The 19,105-nt window shown below is 42.2% G+C and overlaps 1 protein-coding gene across 1 annotated transcript in view; it reads right to left on the reverse strand.

The window, feature by feature from the left end:
• Window positions 1–19,105, reverse strand: part of LOC310753752 (putative helicase senataxin) — a gene marked incomplete at its 3' end in the record, with an annotated part of 215,300 nt that overhangs the window by 162,100 nt on the left and 34,095 nt on the right. The window contains exon 6 of the mRNA XM_083595096.1: window positions 1,351–1,522. Coding sequence (XP_083451222.1) covers window positions 1,351–1,522 — 172 coding nt within the window. The remainder of the gene's footprint in view (window positions 1–1,350; window positions 1,523–19,105) is intronic.

The following is a 19,105-nucleotide window of genomic DNA, read 5'->3' on the forward strand; positions in this document are numbered from 1 at the left end:
AGGAAGGAAACAAAGAATTAGGACCGTCGAAGAAAAAACAAGGTTCCTGGGAGAAAATGCCAAGGATCTGGGATTGGAAAGTGAGCAGATGCCAGGGGCAGGCGCAGGAGCTCCTGAATAGTTTAAGATGGTATTGAGAATATATTCATGGAATGTTAATGGTTTGAACTCACGACCAAAAAGGAACCAAGTATATCATGTGTTAGCAAAACAGAATTTGGACATAATTTGTTTGCAAGAAACTCATGTTACTAGATTACACAGAAAAGTCCTTCAGAATAAGAGACTTGGTCAAGAATTCATTTCATCTGACAAAGTGAAGAAAAGAGGAGTGGTCGTTTACGTGAAAGAAAAATGGAATCCCAAAATGATGTTCAAAGATGAGGGAAGATATATTGCAGTAGAAATCAATGCACAAGGCGAAAAATATTTGCTGTTGGGAATTTATGCACCAAATGATGGCAAAGCAGAATTTTTTAAGAACTTGGAAACAAGACTTCTGGACTATTTGGATTTATAAATTGATTTTGATGGGGGACCTGAATGGAGTTGCATCAACGCTTATGGATAAAACACAGACACAGAAAGTAATGAATGCTGGCAGATTACCAAAGTTTTTTTTTTGACCTGTCAGACATATGGAGAGCGAGAAATCCAACTGAAAAAGACTTCACATTCTATTCAGATACAAATCAAACAGAAGTGGGGTGCTTCTTGCCCCCATCTTTGGACAGTGTCCTTCTGGCCCCATTAAGACTTCCTCTAAGTCATTTCTAAAAAGATTAAACAATGGGGGGGGGGCAGAATACAATCCTATCTGACCCCTCTTAACATTGTGATTTTGTTAGAGAGTTGCCCCAGCAACCTACATGTTGCTATCACTATATAAGGCTTTTAACAGGTATAGGAGTCTCTTGTCCTCCATCACTGAATACAACTTTGACCATAATTTGGATCTAGGGATGGAGTCAAAGGCAGATTTTAGGTCCATAAAGGCCATATATAAATGGCCTTGGAGTGGTCCTAGTATATTTCTCTGCTAGGTGTGACAGCACAAGACAGTGGTCAGATGTTGAGTACTTCGTACAGAAAGCAGTCTTGGCTTCAGAGGTTATCAAGAAATGTTGCTAATTTAAAGCAAAAAAATGGGCATATAATTTCCCCATTATGGAAAGCAAACTAATTGGCCTGTAGTTGCCAAGATCTATAGGTTGTCCTTTCTTGTAAATTGGGACCACAATTGTATACTTCCAGCTAACCGGGATTTTACCTGAATTATTTACCTCTGTGAAAAGAGAAGGTGCAAACTGCTGTATTTTAAAAATAATAATAAAAGGATAAAGGACCAACCTGATGCAACTTTGGCGAATAGTCTCTCTTGCTTTCTGATAGCTCGCATTGTTGACAATAGTTTGAAATGCCTGGATTGGATCAATGACCTGTCCCCATACTTTAGACCCAAGCTTATCCAGGATCACCATGAAACAATGGAGCGCAGGCCAGAAAGGATTGATGCTTTCATCTAAAAAAAACCCCAACAAATCAAAACATGCTTAGATGGGAAATAGCACTTAGAAGACAATAAAAACATGTAAATTTAAAAACAGTAAAGAAAAACTTGTTGGGTACAAGAGAAAAAATGTAAAAATCCAGTATCAGGCAACACCTTTTATCCAGACCAACCAAAACTTCCAAAAAATAAGTGAACAAGTTCTTTGGAAGGCTCCATCAGGTTGAATTTCAACCGAGGATCATTCCACGCCAAATCACAAATCACCTGATTTTAATATTTGACCGTGCTCTCACGACTCAGATGTTCTTCAGTTTTTTTTATGTGTCATGGTACTGCCGGAGAATGCCAGGGAGGAGCAGGAACAGGCAGAGGGAGGTGGGCAGGAAGTGGTGATTGAGTGATCAGAGTGATCTGATCTCTGAGTGATCAGAGGTACTTATTGCGAAGAGCATTCACAAGCCATCACCACTATGAGATAACCTCAAATAATTTTTTAAAGATTTTTTGGTCCAAAATTGGGCACAGGAGATTTTTTTGAAAATTTCAATTTTTGTGCGATTTAGGCTAAGGCAATTTCTGTGTCAGTTTAGAAAAAACCTCCTGTTTCGCTTATTTTTCAACCGATTGGGCTTATTTTGGTATCAAAATAAAGCTAATTGTGGTCTCTTTCAAACTAAGGTATAAAAATGGTATTAGGTGCCACAGAAAAAGGTCACCAATCATTCAAAGTGATTTTTTGTCATTTTATTCCCGGTATGTTCAATAAGCCATAGCGCACAAACCACAACTAACACGTGCATCATACTTTTGTTGTAGAATGGGCTAACCATGTACTTATTATGCTGTAAAAATAAGGAGGGTGTTTTTTGTGGTTATAAAATAAATTGATTTTGAAGGGTTTTTTTTACAAAAAAAATATTACTTTTTTGGACAGGTTTAAGGTCTCTTTGAGCCTGAAATAACTCACACATTCGTGAGAATAGTTAAAATTGTACCCTCTGATGTTACAATGTCATCTGATGTATTAAAAAAATTAAGTTTTATTGATTATTTAATAAAAACAAAATACGTCTCAGAGCCCTTGTTCATTTTATTGTGTAAAACACTTTTGCAATGATATGGTCAAAGCTGTTTTGTTTCCCATACATGTAATATGGTCAATGATGCTGTTTTTTTAAAATAAATTTTATTGGATTTTACAATTTTATATTCAACCAAATAACACAATGTAACATTTGTCATATAAAAAACACACACAAAAAAAACCTTCCTCATGACTTCCCTCAACTTCCCCTTCCGGTTCTTTAAATATTTATTACTTCTGCTTAATTTTTGTCTTATTTTTATGATCTTATACCTCAATATTCTTAAATCCCCGTGACAGGGTGAGCTCCCGTTGCTCGGTCCCTGCTCCTGCCCACCTAGCAGTTTGAAAGCACGTCAAAGTGCAAGTAGATAAATAGGTACCGCTCCGGCAGGAAGGTAAACGGCGTTTCCGTGTGCTGCTCTGGTTCCCCAGAAGCGGCTTAGTCATGCTGGCCACATGGCCCAGAAGCTGTACGCCGGCTCCCTCAGCCAATAAAGCGAGATGAGCGCCGCAACCCCAGAGTCGGCCACGACTGGACCTAATGGTCAGGGGCCCCTTTACCTTTAATATATATGAGGCAATGTTATAATCGGAGGGGGGGTTAATGTTGCTGAACTGGATGCTTTTCTCATGGAGCAGCTACAACAAATGTACTATGGATAAATGAATGAGAGTTGCAGAAATTAATTAAATCAATCTGAAGAAGGTGCAACCAAATTGATTTCTGCTCCTTGGGGCTTATCCACACTTACCAAGTGCCAGTGGTTTATTTAAAAGGTGGTCCCTCACCTGGGTTACAAACAGAGGTGGTATAGAGGTGAATTCTAAATACATTACTTCTAAATACATTACTTGTGGTAAATCAGCCACCATAGCCATTAGAGGGCCGTGAAAATTTGTGTCCCAGGCTTTTTAGACTCATCTAAAAAGACTCCCCCTTCATGGATCACTGCCTTGCCATGGCGAAGGGGCTTGAATAACTCAGAGAAGCTATGAACTATGCCGAGCAGGGCACCCAAGATGAACAGGTCATAGTGGACAGGTTTGACCAAACGTGATCCACCTGGAGGAGGAACCGGCAAGCCACTCCAGTATCCCTGCCAAGAAAACTCCATGGACAAAGACAACAGGCATATAAAAGTTATGACGCTGGAAGATGAGCCCCTCAGGTCGGAAGGCGTCCAACATGCTACTGAGGAAGAGCGGAGGACAAGTACAAGTAGATTCAGAGCTGATGAAGCGGCTGGGCCAAAGCCGAAAGGACGCTCAGTTGCGGATATGCCTGGAAGCGAAAGGAAAGTCCAATGCTGTAAAGAAAAATATTGCATAGGAACCTGGAATGTAAGAACCATGAACCTGGGTAAGTTGGAGGTGGTTACAAATGAGATGGCAAGAATAAATATTGACATCCTGGGCATCAGTGAACTAAAATGGATGGGAATGGGCGAATTCAGTTCGGATGACCATCATATCTACTACTGTGGGCAAGAATCCCGTAAAAGAGGACTTCCGGGTTGGCGCCATCGCCGAATGGCGGACTCCCTCCGAGCTCCGGAGGGAGCCGGCTCGGCAGGGGCTGGGTTTTACCGCACCGGCGATGCGGGGACCCTTAGAAACCACGGCCACGGGGGCCGTGGACTTGGAGACTCGGCTAGCACCGCTAGCGCCCTCCCGACTCGTGAAGGAGCCTTTTTAAAGGCTACGGATCGGGTGCCGGGGAGAAGCGTGGTGCTTTGAGTCCTCTGCCATCCCTGCCGAGCGAAGCCGCATGCCATCCGGCGGAGAGCGCTGACTTCTTCCATTGAGAATTTGGACTTTTAACAACAACCCGTGAGTAAATTGGAAATCGGGTTTAAAAGAAGAAAAATTTTTGGGATTTGAGACGAGCGGGGGGGGATCTAAAAAGGAAGTCAGTCCCCCTCCCTATTGTAGACATTTTAAAACAAGGATTGGGAAGCCAAGGCCCAAAAAGAACGGTATCTTTGCTAAATTAAGAATTCCATGATGGGAAAGTACAAGAATTGTGCTGGAGGAAGAATTGAAGGAGAAGGAAAATGCACCCCCCTCCCTGGGAACCGGGGCGATTGAGGAGTGAGCCTGGTGAAAAGAGCCGGTGATTTTGACAGCTGTCAAAGTAGCTGTCAAAGTCGGAATATTAAAGAGGATTTTATTACAAGGACCTTGCTGGTCAAATTTGTTACAACTTGATATAATTTGTTAAGACTTGAATACAAAATGGCGAAAATACGGAGAACAATCGGATTTTTGGAAACAAAGTTACAACAACCCCCCTAGAGGAGTTTCGGGACATTACAAAGATGGGCGTAAGCCGGGAAAAATACAACACTCCGGAATTTCACAGAACTGGTTATCTCCTGGGAAAGCTGCAAAACGGAAACTGAATCTTGTCTACAGGGTGTTTAGACTAAAAGGAGACAACAGAATACCTTACTGAAGAAGGAAGGGACTGAACGCAAGTTTTTGTTCCTGAATAACAACAACCCATGTAGAGTTACTAAACTTCTGAATAAGAAAGTTTTAGCAGCGGAACAAGAGGAAGCTGGACTATAACCTTGAAAGAACAATGGGGGGAATTTTATAATTTGATATTTTTAAAGATTTAGGAATTAATTTTTAAAGAAAGTAATCCTAGAAATGGGAAATAATTCTGCAAGGAGTTGGGGGAAAAATGGGATTGATGGACTTAAGATTTCCAGGCTGGAAACATAGATTGGAGGATAAGGGAAATTAAACCGGGGAAGGGGAGGGAGAATTAGAATCCAAAGGCTTGCAACTATTTTCTGAATTGGTTTTCTTTTTTCTAATATATTTTTTATTTTTTTATACTTTTATTCTGTGTGCTTTTACTTTAATGGGAAAAAAGGGGGACATTGTGGAAAGAAAAGGGGGTGGGCTATGGGGAGAGATCTTTTGCTTTTTTTTTTATCAAGGGTGTTGCATAAGGTTTGTATAAATTTAAATTTGAACAATGGGGTATATAAATTGTGCTTTAAATCAGAAATAGAACTTGTGGAAACAACAATATGAAAGGGGAATACGGTAGGGGTGGGGGAAGGGGGGAGTCCCAGAAAGTGGATGTTTGAAAATAAGGTTCTGAATGTATCTTCATAATTTCTTTTCTTCTCTTTCTGTATTTTGGAAACTTCAATAAATATTATTTAAAAAAAAAAAAGAATCCCGTAAAAGAAATGGAGTGGCCCTCATAGTCAACAAAAGAGTGGCAAAAGCTGTACTGGGATGCAATCTCAAAAATGATAGAATGATCTCAATACGAATCCAAGGCAGACCTTTTAACATCACAGTAATCCAAGTTTATGCACCAACTACTGGTGCTGAAGAAACTGAAATTGAGCAATTCTATGAAGATTTACAACACCTTATAGAAGTGACACCAAAGAAGGATGTTCTTCTCATTATAGGGGATTGGAATGCTAAAGTAGGGAATCAAGAGATAAAAGGAACAACTGGCAAGTTTGGCCTTGGAGATCAAAACGAAGCAGGGCAAAGGCTAATAGAGTTCTGTCAAGAGAACAAGCTGGTCATCACAAACACGCTTTTCCAAGAACACAAGAGACGACTCTACACGTGGACATCACCAGATGGGCAGCATCGAAATCAGATTGATTATATTCTCTGCAGCCAAAGATGGAGAAGCTCTATACAGTCAGCAAAAACAACAACAAAAAGACTCACTCATTCCTGTGATCCAATGCAAGACTGTTAAGTAAGTAAACACTATATTTTAAGTTTACTTTATAAGATTATAAGTTGTTACCCTATTCTTTTTTTAAGAGGGAAACCAAAGGGAAGACAGTTTATAAGCTGGAATTGCTCAGAAGAGATAAGGTTTTGCAGCCTAGTTCCAAAGCTTCTACATTTTGCTGCCAAATACGGGGTTTTAATACTCTGCTTAACCCACACACAGGCGATTGGACGGATAAATTGTAATAAGTATTTCCTTTCTATATAATGTATAATATAATTATAATACATATAATGGGGTGGAGAACTGACTTGATGCTGAATTCATGGGCAACTTGTAACCCCTGCAAGTCTTCCATGCTGCCTACTGCAGGTGATTTTGCCTGACTGCAAAAATTTGCTGCCTGTGGAGGAGAAGTGTCTGGGTGTGTAGAGCAGGAGTATTAACCATGTATTACCGGATGATGTTTTACAGCACCAACTTTCTGCTTTTTTCCCATTTGTCTTATGCTTTTACAGTGATTGTTTTGCCGCAATGCCACTCTTAAGTGGTTTTCAACTTTACTTTTCATGTTAGCCGTTTTCATTCCAGAACAATGCCCGTCTTGTTTTGGAAATTGGGGAGAACTGAACTTTGGTTTAATTAATTTTGAAAAGGTGAAGGCTGCCAAAACACATCCAACTTTTGACTTGATAGGATTTCTAACAACCAGCAAATTTCTGCCAAACAGTATTGTCAGAGCTGCCCGAGGTCCCAGCTCACAAAGGACCAACGCCGCTTCGCTGTTAAGTACGAAAGTCTTTATTGAAGTTCAGTTTCACTTCCAGAGCCGCAGCGTGCAGCTCTATGTCTCAAACTTTAGACCGCTGATGCTCCGTCTGAATCTCCTCCCCCCAGACACCAGTTTAAGACTCTAGCCTTGCTCCACCTCTTCCTCTGTTCTTTCCGCCTCTGGTTCCGCCTGTCCGTCGGGGTCTCACCCTTTCTAGACTCTTCTGACGCTGAATCCCCTGAGCCTTCCCGCTCCCTTCGGCGGGCTTTAGGAGCTGGTTCCCAATCCGGGTCTCCTGCTGTCCCCCGCGCCTGTACATTTGAACTTGGCTCGCGCGCCCAGCCAGCAACTTTCCTCCTGACCGTTTCACTGCTGCTGTCACTGCTTCCCCCTTCGGGGAGGCTAGCTGCAACTGACCTCCCCTCCGTTCCCCCACTCTCCGATGGAGGCGTGGTCAGCCCTGACTCATCTTCTCTCCCCGCTGGAGGAGACGCTGGTCCTGACACATGTGACTCTTCCCCCCCACTACGCTCTGGTGGGGAAACTGGTCCTGATCCCCCGCTGCTGCTTTGGGGTTCCCCGCTGGCTCCTTGTTTCTGGTGCGTCCCCCCTGAGACCCCCCTTGCCCTGACCATCGGCGCCCCCTTCTGGGAATCTTCTGATTCGCTGGAGAAGCTCATGGAATCTCTCGGGTCACTGTCATACTCCCCTACGCTGCCCTCGGATCCTTCCCCTTCGCTCTCCATTTCCTCTCTCCCCTGTGCTCCTGCTCCCGAGCCCCTGACAAGTATCCATATTTATTTCTCACAGCGGTTTAGCTAACTGCTCTGTGAGGGGGATAAGGGAGGGAGGGGTGGTGGTCAGCTGTATGGGAAAGGCAAAGGGGTGGTAGCCGTGTGTGTGTGTGTGTACACATACACACATGGATTCTAGAAGATGCCACAGAATTTTCCATAATGGACCATACACTATTTAACAGGACATGAAGGGTGAATCTGGCGCCAGGTCAATGAGGAAAGTTGAAGGTAGAAAGCTTGAAAAGAACTCACTTGAGATTCAGAGCTGTACCGTATTGGCCCGAATATAAGCCGCACCCGCAAATAAGCTGCACCTTTAAAATTGAAGGGTGGGGGGAGAGGAAAAAAGACAATACCCGGGCTGCTTCCTGGGGGGGGGGAGCCACGCTGCTTTGTGGACGATGTAAAGTCGTGAATATAAGCCACACTTTAACTTTAACTGATCAGGATGCCCTTGAGTCCATCATCCAAGTCGTTGATAAAGATGTTGAATAAGACCGGGCCCAAGACAGAACCCTGTGGCACCCCACTAGTCACTCTTCTCCAGGATGAAGAGGAACCATTGATGAGCACCCTTTGGGTTCGGTCATTCAGCCAGTTACAAATCCACTGAGTGGTAGCATAGTCAAGACCGCATTTTACCAGCTTCTTTACAAGAATATCATGGGGCACCTTGTCAAATGCCTTGCTGAAATCAAGGTAGGCTACATCCACTGCGTTCCCTTCATCTACCAGGCTTGTAATTCTGTCAAAAAACGAGATCAGGTTAGTCTGACATGACTTATTTTTCAGAAATTCATGCTGACTATTGGTGATCACAGCATTCCTTTCTAGGTGCTCACAGACTGTTTGCTTAATGATCTGCTCCAGAATCTTCCCTGGTATTGATGTCAGACTGACTGGGCGGTAATTATTTGGGTCCTCTCTTTTCCCCTTTTTGAAGATAGGGACAACATTTGCCCTCCTCCAGTCTGCCGGGACTTTGCCTGTTCTCCAGGAATTCTCAAAGATGACTGCCAGTGGTTCTGAGATCACATCTGCCAGTTCTTTTAATACTCTTGGATGCAGTTCACCTGGCCCTGGAGACTTGAATACATCTAAACTAGCCAAGTATTCTTGTACTATCTCCTTAGTTATTCTGGGCTGTGTTTCCTCTGCTGAATCATTTGCTCCAAATTCTTCAGGTCGGGCATTGTTTTCTTTATCGGAGAAGACTGAGGCAAAGAAGGCATTGAGGATGTCAGGGAACTGCCATCGGAACTAGCGGAGGAGGCGAGGCTCCACAGCGATGCTGGAGAGGGGCTAAGCAGGGAGAGAGGCAGGTCTCCGGCCGGGGAAGAAAATCAGCGCAACACCAGGGATAGAGGGGGGCCGATGGGGGAAGCAGAGAGGAGGCTCCAGGACTCTTCGCAGCAGACCAGCGAGGAGAGCACAGGTCCTCCGCTGCCCACACCCACCCTGCGCAGAAGACTTCCGCGCAGGGAAAGTAGGCGGCGACTTGGCGTCAAAGAACTTCTTTGCTGGAAGAGGTTCAAGAAACGACCACTGACGAATTCTGCCAGCGACTGAACAGCCACGGAGTGGATGACTATCCAGCGAGAAACGGTTTAACCAGGCAACCTAGCCCAGAGCGGCGGTAACTTACGCACAAGCAACCCCTAAAGCCATTACAGAGGAGTTCAGCCCTTTCTGTGCCCCCTGTTTGCATTTCACCATCTTCTCCTCTGAGTGACCCCACTGTTTCTTTGTTCTTCCTTTTGCTACGAACATACCCATAAAAGCCTTTTTTGTTGCTTTTAACCTCTCTAGCAAGCCTGAGTTCATTCTGTGCTTTAGCTTTTCTGACTTTGTGTCTACACGTGCTGGCTATTTGTTTGAATTCCTCTTTGGTGGTTTCCCCCCTTTTCCATTTTTTGTACACATCCTTTTTTAATCTTAACTCAGTTAAAAGTTCTTTAGATAGCCACCCTGGCTTCTTTAGGCACCTTCCATGTTTCCGTCTCATTGGTATTGCCTGAAGTTGTGCTTTTACTATCTCCCTCTTAACAAACTCCCAGCCATCATGAACTCCCTTTCCTTTTAGTATTACTGTCCATGGGATCTCACCCAGCACTTCCCTAAGTTTTATGAAGTCGGCTTTCTTAAAGTCAAGAAATTGAGTCCTAGTATGCTTGGCTGCTCCTTTCCGCTGTATAATAAACTTCAGAAGAGCATGATCACTCGTGCCTAATGATCCTTCCACTTCTACCCCACTAACCAGGTCATCAACATTGGTTAGGACCAGATCTAAAATGGCTGTTCCTCTTGTTGCTTCTCCCACTTTCTGGACAATGAAGTTGTCTGCAAGGCCAGTGAGGAATCTGTTTGACCTTATGCTCTTGGCTGAGTTTGACATCCAACAAATATCCGGGTAATTGAAGTCCCCCATTACTACTATCTCCCTTCCTTTTGCATGCTTGGCCATCTGTTCCAGGAAGGCATCACCTATGTCCTCCGTTTGGCTTGGGGATCTATAGTAAACTCCCACAATGAGGTCACTGTTATTCTTCTCTCCCTTAATTTTGACCCAAATGCTCTCACTTTGGCTTTGAGGTTCTAAATCTTGGATCTCTTCACAGGTATACACATCCCTGACATATAACGCCACTCCTCCTCCTTTCTTGTCTGGTCTGTTTCTCTGAAATAGATTGTATCCCTCCATTATTACATTCCAATTGTGGGACTTATCCCACCAGGTTTCAGTGATGCCTATTATGTCATATTTAGTTTGCTGTACCAAGAGCTCAAGCTCATCTTGTTTATTTCCCATGCTTTGCGCATTAGTGTACAGACATTGAAGTCCATTAATCATTCCCCCGTGTCTCTTATTTAAGGATTTTTTCCTCCCACCACTAGGTCTGCGTGCTGTTTGCTCCATTTGGTCTATGACATTTGGATGATCATCTTCATCAATTGATAGACTCCTACCTTCAGGAGCACTGTCTCCCTCCCCCACATTAGTCAGTTTAAAGCCCTCCTGATGAGGTTTCTGCGATTTTTGGCAAAAAACATTCCTCCCAACCGTTGTGAGGTGCAGCCCATCGCTTGCCAGAAGTCCATCTTCAAGAAACTGCAGTCCGTGATCTAAGAATCCAAACCGTTCCTGTTTACACCATTTGCGAAGCCAGCTGTTCACTTCCACTATTTTTCCCTCTCTCCCTGGGCCACGTCGTTCAACTGGGAGGACAGATGAGATGACAATTTGTGCATTTAATTGCTTCAATTTCCTGCCCAGAGCCTCGTAGTCTCTTTTGATCTTCTGGAGGCTATTGCTTGCAGTGTCATTGGTTCCCACATGAACCAAGAGAAAGGGGTATTTGTCTTGATATTTGAATTTTTATTGATTTACAAATAAAAGATAAACAAAAAATAAGAAGAAAATAAAAAGAAAAGAAGAAAGAAAAAAAAATAGTACACGTTACATGTTTCACATCAGATATTTCACATTTCCATCTCTTATAAGACTTCCTTCAGCTTGTCCGTAAATCATTCGTGGTAATAATTAAGATTACGCATTTCCTAGCTTATATTGACAATATATATCTCTCTCTCTTCTATTCCCTTTAGTCAATAACTCTTCGTCTTTCACAATGCTTCTTTAAATCCCCTTAACGTTGTTTGTCCCTCACTTATATATTCCAGGTAATCTACATATTTTCCCCAATCCTTAATGAACTTTTGGTCTCTTAAATATCTAATCTTTCCTGTCAATTTATCCAACTCCGCGTAGTCTAATAATTTTGCTCTCCACTCATCCACCGTTGGTATTTCCTGCTGTTTCCACTTCTGGGCTAGCGTTACCCTTGCTGCTGTAACCGCGTAGTACACAAATTTACAATCCTTCTTTTGTATCTCGTTCCCTAGTATCCCCAATAGGAAGATTTCTGGTTTCTTTAAAAACGTATATTTTAGGATCTTCTTGAGTTCAATATATATTTTTTCCCAGAATTCTTTCACTTTTCTACACTCCCACCACATGTGGTAAAAGGAGCCTTCCTTGTCTTTGCATTTCCAGCACTTATTACAAACCTTGTACATTTTCGATAATTTTATAGGTGTTATATACCACCTATAAAACATCTTCATGACATTTTCTTTTATTGTCGTACATGCTGTAAAGTTTAATCCATCTTTCCACAGTTTTTCCCAATCTTCAAATTGTATACTATGGCCCACATCTCTAGCCCAGTGAATCATAACGGACTTGACTTCCTCATCTACTAAATTCCAATCTAACAACATCTTATACATTTTAGATAAAGTTTTCACATCATTGTCTATAATTTCCGTCTGAAATTTAGAGTCTTTATCCACATATCCTCTTTCTTTGCTGTCTTTTTTAAACATTGCATTTATTTGGAAATACTGTAGCCAATCAAATACTAGTTCTTTAACCTGCCCATAAGGTTTCAATCTCCATTTCCCACCTTCTTTAATTAATAATTGGCTGTATGTTACCCAGTTACTTCTCATATTAATCTTTTTCACACTTAACACTTCAAGAGGTGATAACCAGTGTGGAACTTTAGGCTCCAACAGGTTTTTGTACCTTTCCCATATTTCAATTAGTGGACCTCGAAAGATGTGGTTTTCGAATCCCTTATGTACTTTCCTTTTTCCGTGCCACAAGTAGGTGTGCCAACCGAACCTGTTGTCGAAACCCTCCAGATCTAGCAATTCATTGTTCACTAACTTGACCCAGTCTTTCAGCCAGCAAAGACATGATGCCTCATAGTATAATTTCAAATCTGGCAGGGCAAAACCTCCTCTTTCTCTTATATCTGTTAACAGTTTAAATTGAATTCTCGGTTTTTTGCCCTGCCAAATATATCTTGAGAGCACCCTTTGCCACTCCTTAAAGACTCCATTCCCCTTAATTATTGGAATGGTCTGAAATAGCAACAACAACCTTGGTAGCACATTCATCTTAATTGTGTTAATCCTTCCCCAAAATGACAGTTTTAGTCTTCCCCACACTTCTAGGTCCTTTCTGATTTCTTTCCACACTGTTTCATAATTGTTCTTATATAAGTCTATATTTTTAGGGGTTACCCAAATTCCAAGATATTTAACTTTTTTAACCACCTCTGTCTGTGACTGTTGTTGAATTGTTTCTATTACCCTCTGATCCATATTTTTGGCTATCATTTTCGTTTTCTTCTTATTTAGTTTGAAGCCTGCCACATCTCCGAACAGATCTATTTCCTTTAAGATTTCTTCAATTGTAGCTATGGGATCTTCAGTCATTATTACCAAGTCGTCTGCGAATGCTTTAATTTTGTACTCATTATGACCGATTGTTACTCCTTTTATTTTTTTGTTTTGCCTAATTGAATTCAGAAGGACTTCTAGCACCGTTATAAATAGAAGTGGGGAAAGTGGGCAACCCTGTCTCGTTCCCTTCTGTATCTTTATTTCTTCCGTTACTACATTATTTATGATCAATTTAGCTTTCTGCTCCCTATAAATTGCTTTTATCCCATTAAAAAAATCTTTGCCCACTTCCATATATTCCAAATTTTTCAACATAAAGTCCCATGCCACATTATCAAATGCTTTCTCTGCGTCCACAAACATCATTATAGCTTGTTTGTCATACCTGGCAGACAGATATTCTAACATATTAATTATGTTCCTTATATTGTCTCTCATCTGCCTGCCAGGAAGAAAACCCGCTTGGTCTCTGTGGATAATTTCTGATAACAAAATCTTCATCCTCCTCGCCAGAACTCCTGCAAAGATTTTGTAATCTATATTCAGCAGTGAAATCGGTCTATAATTTTTGACTTGGGTTGGATCTGCATCTTGTTTTGGAATAAATGTAACATATGCCTCTTTCCATGTTTCCGGAATTTCTTCTTCTCTTAGGATGTTATTCATAACCTCCTTCAATGGGTTCACCAAGATGGATTTCATCTCTTTGTAATAACCCGCAGTGAATCCATCAGGTCCTGGGGCTTTTCCTCTCTTCAATTCTTTGATTACTTCTACTATCTCTTCTGTTTCAATAGGAGCATTCAATTGTTGTTTTTTATCTGTTGGTATTTTCTGCACCCTTTTATCCTTCAGAAATCTCTCTATTCTCCTCAAGTTGTTTCTCTCCTTGTTTTTGTAAAGGCTTCTATAGTAGTCCAAGAATTCTTTCCTGATTCCTTTTGGATCGCTTATTTCTTCTCCCTCTACTGTAATTTTATTTATTGTGCTCTGTTCTTTCCTTTTTTTGATTTGCCACGCAAGCCACTTGCCTGGTTTGTTTGAGAATTCAAAGTTCCTTTGTCTTAATCTTTTAATATTCCATTCCACCTCTCTATTTATTATTGTGGCAAACTGGGCTTGTAAGATTTTGATCTTTTCTTTTATTTTCCGACAGTTAGGTTTCTTAATTAGTTTTTGTTCATTGTCCATTATCTGCTTTAAAATTTCCTCTTTTCCTCTCTCTCTATTCCTGTTTTTAATTGCATTCTGCTGAATGAAGTAACCTCTTATTACGGCCTTGCTCGCGTCCCAAACCACTTTACTCTTTGTTCCTTTATCACAATTATCAGCAAAATAATCTGTTAGCTTCTTCTGTGCATTTTCTACAATTTTTTGATCGTCTAAAAGATATTCATTTAATCTCCATCTAAAAGCTCTTTTCTCAAAACTCTCCAACTCAAATTCAATCGGATTATGGTCTGAAATTACTTTGGGTCTAATTTCTATTTGTTTGGTTCTTGGTGTCAATTCATTTGAAATCCAGACCTGATCTAACCGTGACAGCGACTGGTTTGGTTCCGAATAGAAAGTGAATTGTTTATCCAACGGGTGTCTAAACCGCCAGATATCTATCAGGTTACAATTTTTTACCATTGAAAAAAAAGATTTTGGTAATTTCCCTTCTTTGCTTGCTCCTTCTCTCCGTCTATCCATTTCTAAGGAAACCACCCCGTTCATATCTCCCATTAAAATAATTTTCTGATCCATGTACTCGAGTAATTTCTCTTCTAGGTTTTCGAAGAATTCAGTTTTGTTACCATTTGGTGCATAGACCCCCACTACGACCAGATTTTCTCCTTGCCAATTGATTCGAATCGCAATCATCCTTCCCTCATCATCCTTAAAGATTTGTTTGGCTTCAATCTTATTTTTAACATACAATACCACCCCTCTTTTCTTTTCTTTATCTGAAGATTCAAATTCATTCCCTAATCTTTTGTTAATTAGAATTTTTTTGTGTCTTCTAGCCACGTGCGTTTCTTGCAAACAAATAATATCCAAATTTTTCTTTTTCAAAAATTGTTCAATTTTATTCCTCTTTTTTTTTATTATTCATCCCATTAATATTCCAGTTCCAAATTTTTAACCCCATGGTGCCCACCATTTGCGTGAGTTTCCTTTTCTTTATAAATTCGCCGAGTCTCCTTCTTCCTCCTCTTCTTCCTCCTCCGTCTGTCTTCCACTCCTTTCTTCTTCTTCCTCCGTTTTTGGTTCTCCTGGTGATCCTCCCTCCGCTCCCTTAGCTCCATTCACCTCTGATCTTAATTCCTTATATTTCCTCAAAAATTTCCCTGTTTCTTCTAAATTTGACAACCTGTGTCTCTTACTTCTATACACAAATGATATTCCTTCCGGGAACTCCCATCTAAATTCAATTTTGTTTTTCTTCAGTGTCTGTACCAGTGATTTATAAGAATCTCTTCGTTTAAGTAATCTAATTGGGATATCTTTAAAAATAATTATGTAGTTCCCATCTATGTTCAGCCTCTTTTCCCTGTTTTTTCCTAATATTCTGTTTCTCATTTCTTTATCCTTAAATGTAATCAGACAATCTCCTGTAAATTTCTTTGCTTTTGTAGTATTCACACGCATTCTAAATGCATTCTGCACATTTTTGGCCATTTCTTCTATTGGTATATCCATCCATTCCGCCAATTCTGCTATCAGCCTCTCTTTGATGTTTTCACCTTGTATCTCTGGCACAGCTCTGAGCCTCAAGTTCACTTCCCTCTGTCGGAGTTCATTCATCGCAATAACATCTTTCATCTCTTCCTGTGCTTTATTTAAGTCCATCATTTCTGCTTTGATCTTTTCTTCCTCCCGTTTAATATCTTTTAATTCCATTCTTGTCTTTTTTAACCCTTCCTCTGCATGTTGAGTTCTCCTAAATACTTCTTTTATTTGACCTTTCAACTCACTAACTGTTTCGTCCATTTTTTTATCCATTTTTTCAATTTTATTATCTACCTGCTCTAGTTTGGACTCTAAGTTTTTCTCACTCTGTTTAATTTCCGCAAACATCCTTAAGATATCTGCCTTAAAATCCGTCTCTTGTTTAGATCCTTTCCTCTCACCAGGAGTCCCTCCATTTGGTCCTTTCTTCACTGTATGAGACATCTTATACTCTTATAATTCCCCTTTCCCCGTGCAGTACCCTCCTCCTCTTCCCCCCCGCCAGAATTATTCGCTTTAACCCTCTTAAATTATACAGTTTCCGTTTTACAAATTCTCCAATTCTAGTTCTTTTGCATTGCCCTTCTTATCTATATGTAATCATCAATAATAATATTTCTCCCCTTATATATATTTCAAACAGTCAATACAAAGTTCTTATTGTAGAGTCTTCTTGCCTCCACACAAATTGCGCCACTGCAGGGGGTTCTTCTTGCCTCCAATCAGGCTAATCCACACAAATGGGTAGGGGGGACACAAAAATAGCGAAGATAAAAGGTAACAAAAAAAGAAAAGGCGATGAGAAGGAAAGAAGGCTAAAAGCCAAGTTGTGCAATCTCAGTCCCACCACTAGGTGTCACCAAGTCCCTTTAATATAGCATTGTTTCCAATAATGTAGCCGTATCTTATTTCTCTGGCAACTTAGTTTCTCATACAAATCAAAAATTCCAAAAAGAAGAAGAAAGGGGGTAATATCTACAGGAAATCCAACGTACAGCTAATTTCCACAGCCAGTATTAATGTAGTTAACCCTTTTTTAAACTTTCCTCCACGCGCCTCTATCCTCAGTTCTTAATGGCGTCGGAGCCTTCTCTTCCGGTTTCACTGTCCTTTACACTTTAAAGACAAGGTGGAGAAGTACTCCTTTCTCACATTCAAACCCTCCTTTTCCTCAAGGACTCACAGTTCCAACCATTCGCCCCTGGTCCCCCTTCTCTTCCACAATCCTCTTGGTATAAAGTATCTACATAAAACGTTGCTTTTAAGGAAAATTCAGAAAGGGGAAACAGAGTGTCGCTATGGCAACTCACTTTCACTTTCCCCAGCACTGGAATCTCGCTGCGTCAGAGTTGATTTCGGATTCGGCTGAACCCCGGTTACTTCTCTTATTGCTCCATGACTTCCTTGTTGTTATAACCATAAAATTCCAAATTCTTTGAGGTCGGAGTCCTTTAATTTGGGAGCGCAGCGCTTTCTCGGCAAGCTCGGGGCTTCGCTACTTGAAGGTGGATAATGGCTTCCCTCGACCTGCCAATCTGCTCCGCCGTTCTCTTCACTTCTTCTGAAGCTACCTGACGGCCGGGTTGATCGCTTCTGGTCGTGCCGGGAACCGGACCTTCTGGACACCCTCCAGAAGTGTTTTTTGGGGGCCTCCACGCCCTGAAGCCCCCCTAATCCTTCAAAATAGCCCGGGATCTCCCTCTCGGTAAGATCCCCACTTGCTGTGAGATCGCGCTGCGTCGGAAGTCTCGAGAAAGGGGTATTTGTCAGTGGGTTTTATGATTCCTTGCAGTCGTTCAGTTACATCTTGGATCTTAGCCCCGGGGAGACAGCACACTTCCCGAGACATCTTGTCAGGCCCACAGATCACTGCTTCTGTTCCCCTCAGTAGGGAATCCCCTATCACCACTACACGCCTCCTCTTAGGTCTGGTCGGGGTTCTTCCGTGAGCTGTCCGTTCCAAGGTCGCCTGCACATTCCCTGAGGACTGACTTTGCTGCTTGTCTTCGTATACCTGATCGACTGTAATGAGGGAGAGATCCTCAAATGGAGTCTGCTCTTTGTCTTCCATGCTAGGGGAGAGGACCTCAAAGCGATTGTGTATTTCTAAACAATCAGAGCGACCCCTGGGCCTCCTACTTCTTTGTGTCACGTTTCTCCATATATCTGGCTCCTGTGTTGGTGAACTAGCCTTCTTCTCAGGGGAGTCCCCTGTCTCCTCCTTGGTGGAGACGGTGTGCTCTGTTGCTTCCAAGAAGAGCTCCAGCTCTCTAATTCTTTGGAGCGTAGCTACACGTTCCTCCAGTTGCTGGACTTTGTCTTCTAAGAGGGCAATCAACATGCAATTGCTGCAGGTAAAGCTGCCTGCAACCTTTGGCAAGATGGCAAACATTGCGCAGGAACCGCAGGCGACTGCAGCTGTTCCCTCACCCTCCATCTTGAGAACGTGTCGTTGGGGGTGACTACAGTGGTCCTCCATCATAAAAAGCGTGAAGACAGGACAAATAACTCCCCCCCAAAAAAACCTAGGTCTCCCCCAACAAGCGTTTGAGACTAGCTCCCCTAAATCTAAAAGATGGATCAAACTGCGCGTGCCGCTAGGCACACACACACAAGAAAACCCTTTTTGCTCCTTCTTCAGCTGCTGCCCTGCAAGCTCTGATAAGCTCCTCCCACAGCTAATCACCTGCCTCAACAGAAACCCTGCCCCCTCTGACCTTTGCACAGGGAGAGCAGCTAATCAGCCACAAAGAAACACACACACGAGAAAACCCTTTTTGCTCCTTCTTCAGCTGCTGCCCTGCAAGCTCTGATAAGCTCCTCCCACAGCTAATCACCTGCCTCAACAGAAACCCTGCCCCCTCTGACCTTTGCACAGCTCCCTGTGCAGCTAATCAGCCACAAAGAAACACACACACGAGAAAACCCTTTTTGCTCCTTCTTCAGCTGCTGCCCTGCAAGCTCTCGTGGGAGGGCATTCCACTGGGCGGGCGCCACTACCGAGAAGGCCCTCTGCCTGGTTCCCTGTAGCTTTGCCTCTCGCAATGAGGGAACCGCCAGAAGGCCCTCGGCGCTGGACCTCAGCGTCCGGGCAGAACGATGGGGGTGGAGACGCTCCTTCAGGTATACTGGACCGAGGCCGTTTAGGGCTTTAAAGGTCAGCACCAACACTTTGAATTGTGCTCGGAAACGTACTGGGAGCCAATGTAGGTCTTTCAAGACCGGTTTTATTTGGTCTCGGCGG

The sequence above is a fragment of the Podarcis filfolensis genome (assembly GCF_964270895.1).
Source record: "Podarcis filfolensis genome assembly, chromosome: W".
NCBI lineage: Eukaryota > Metazoa > Chordata > Lepidosauria > Squamata > Lacertidae > Podarcis > Podarcis filfolensis.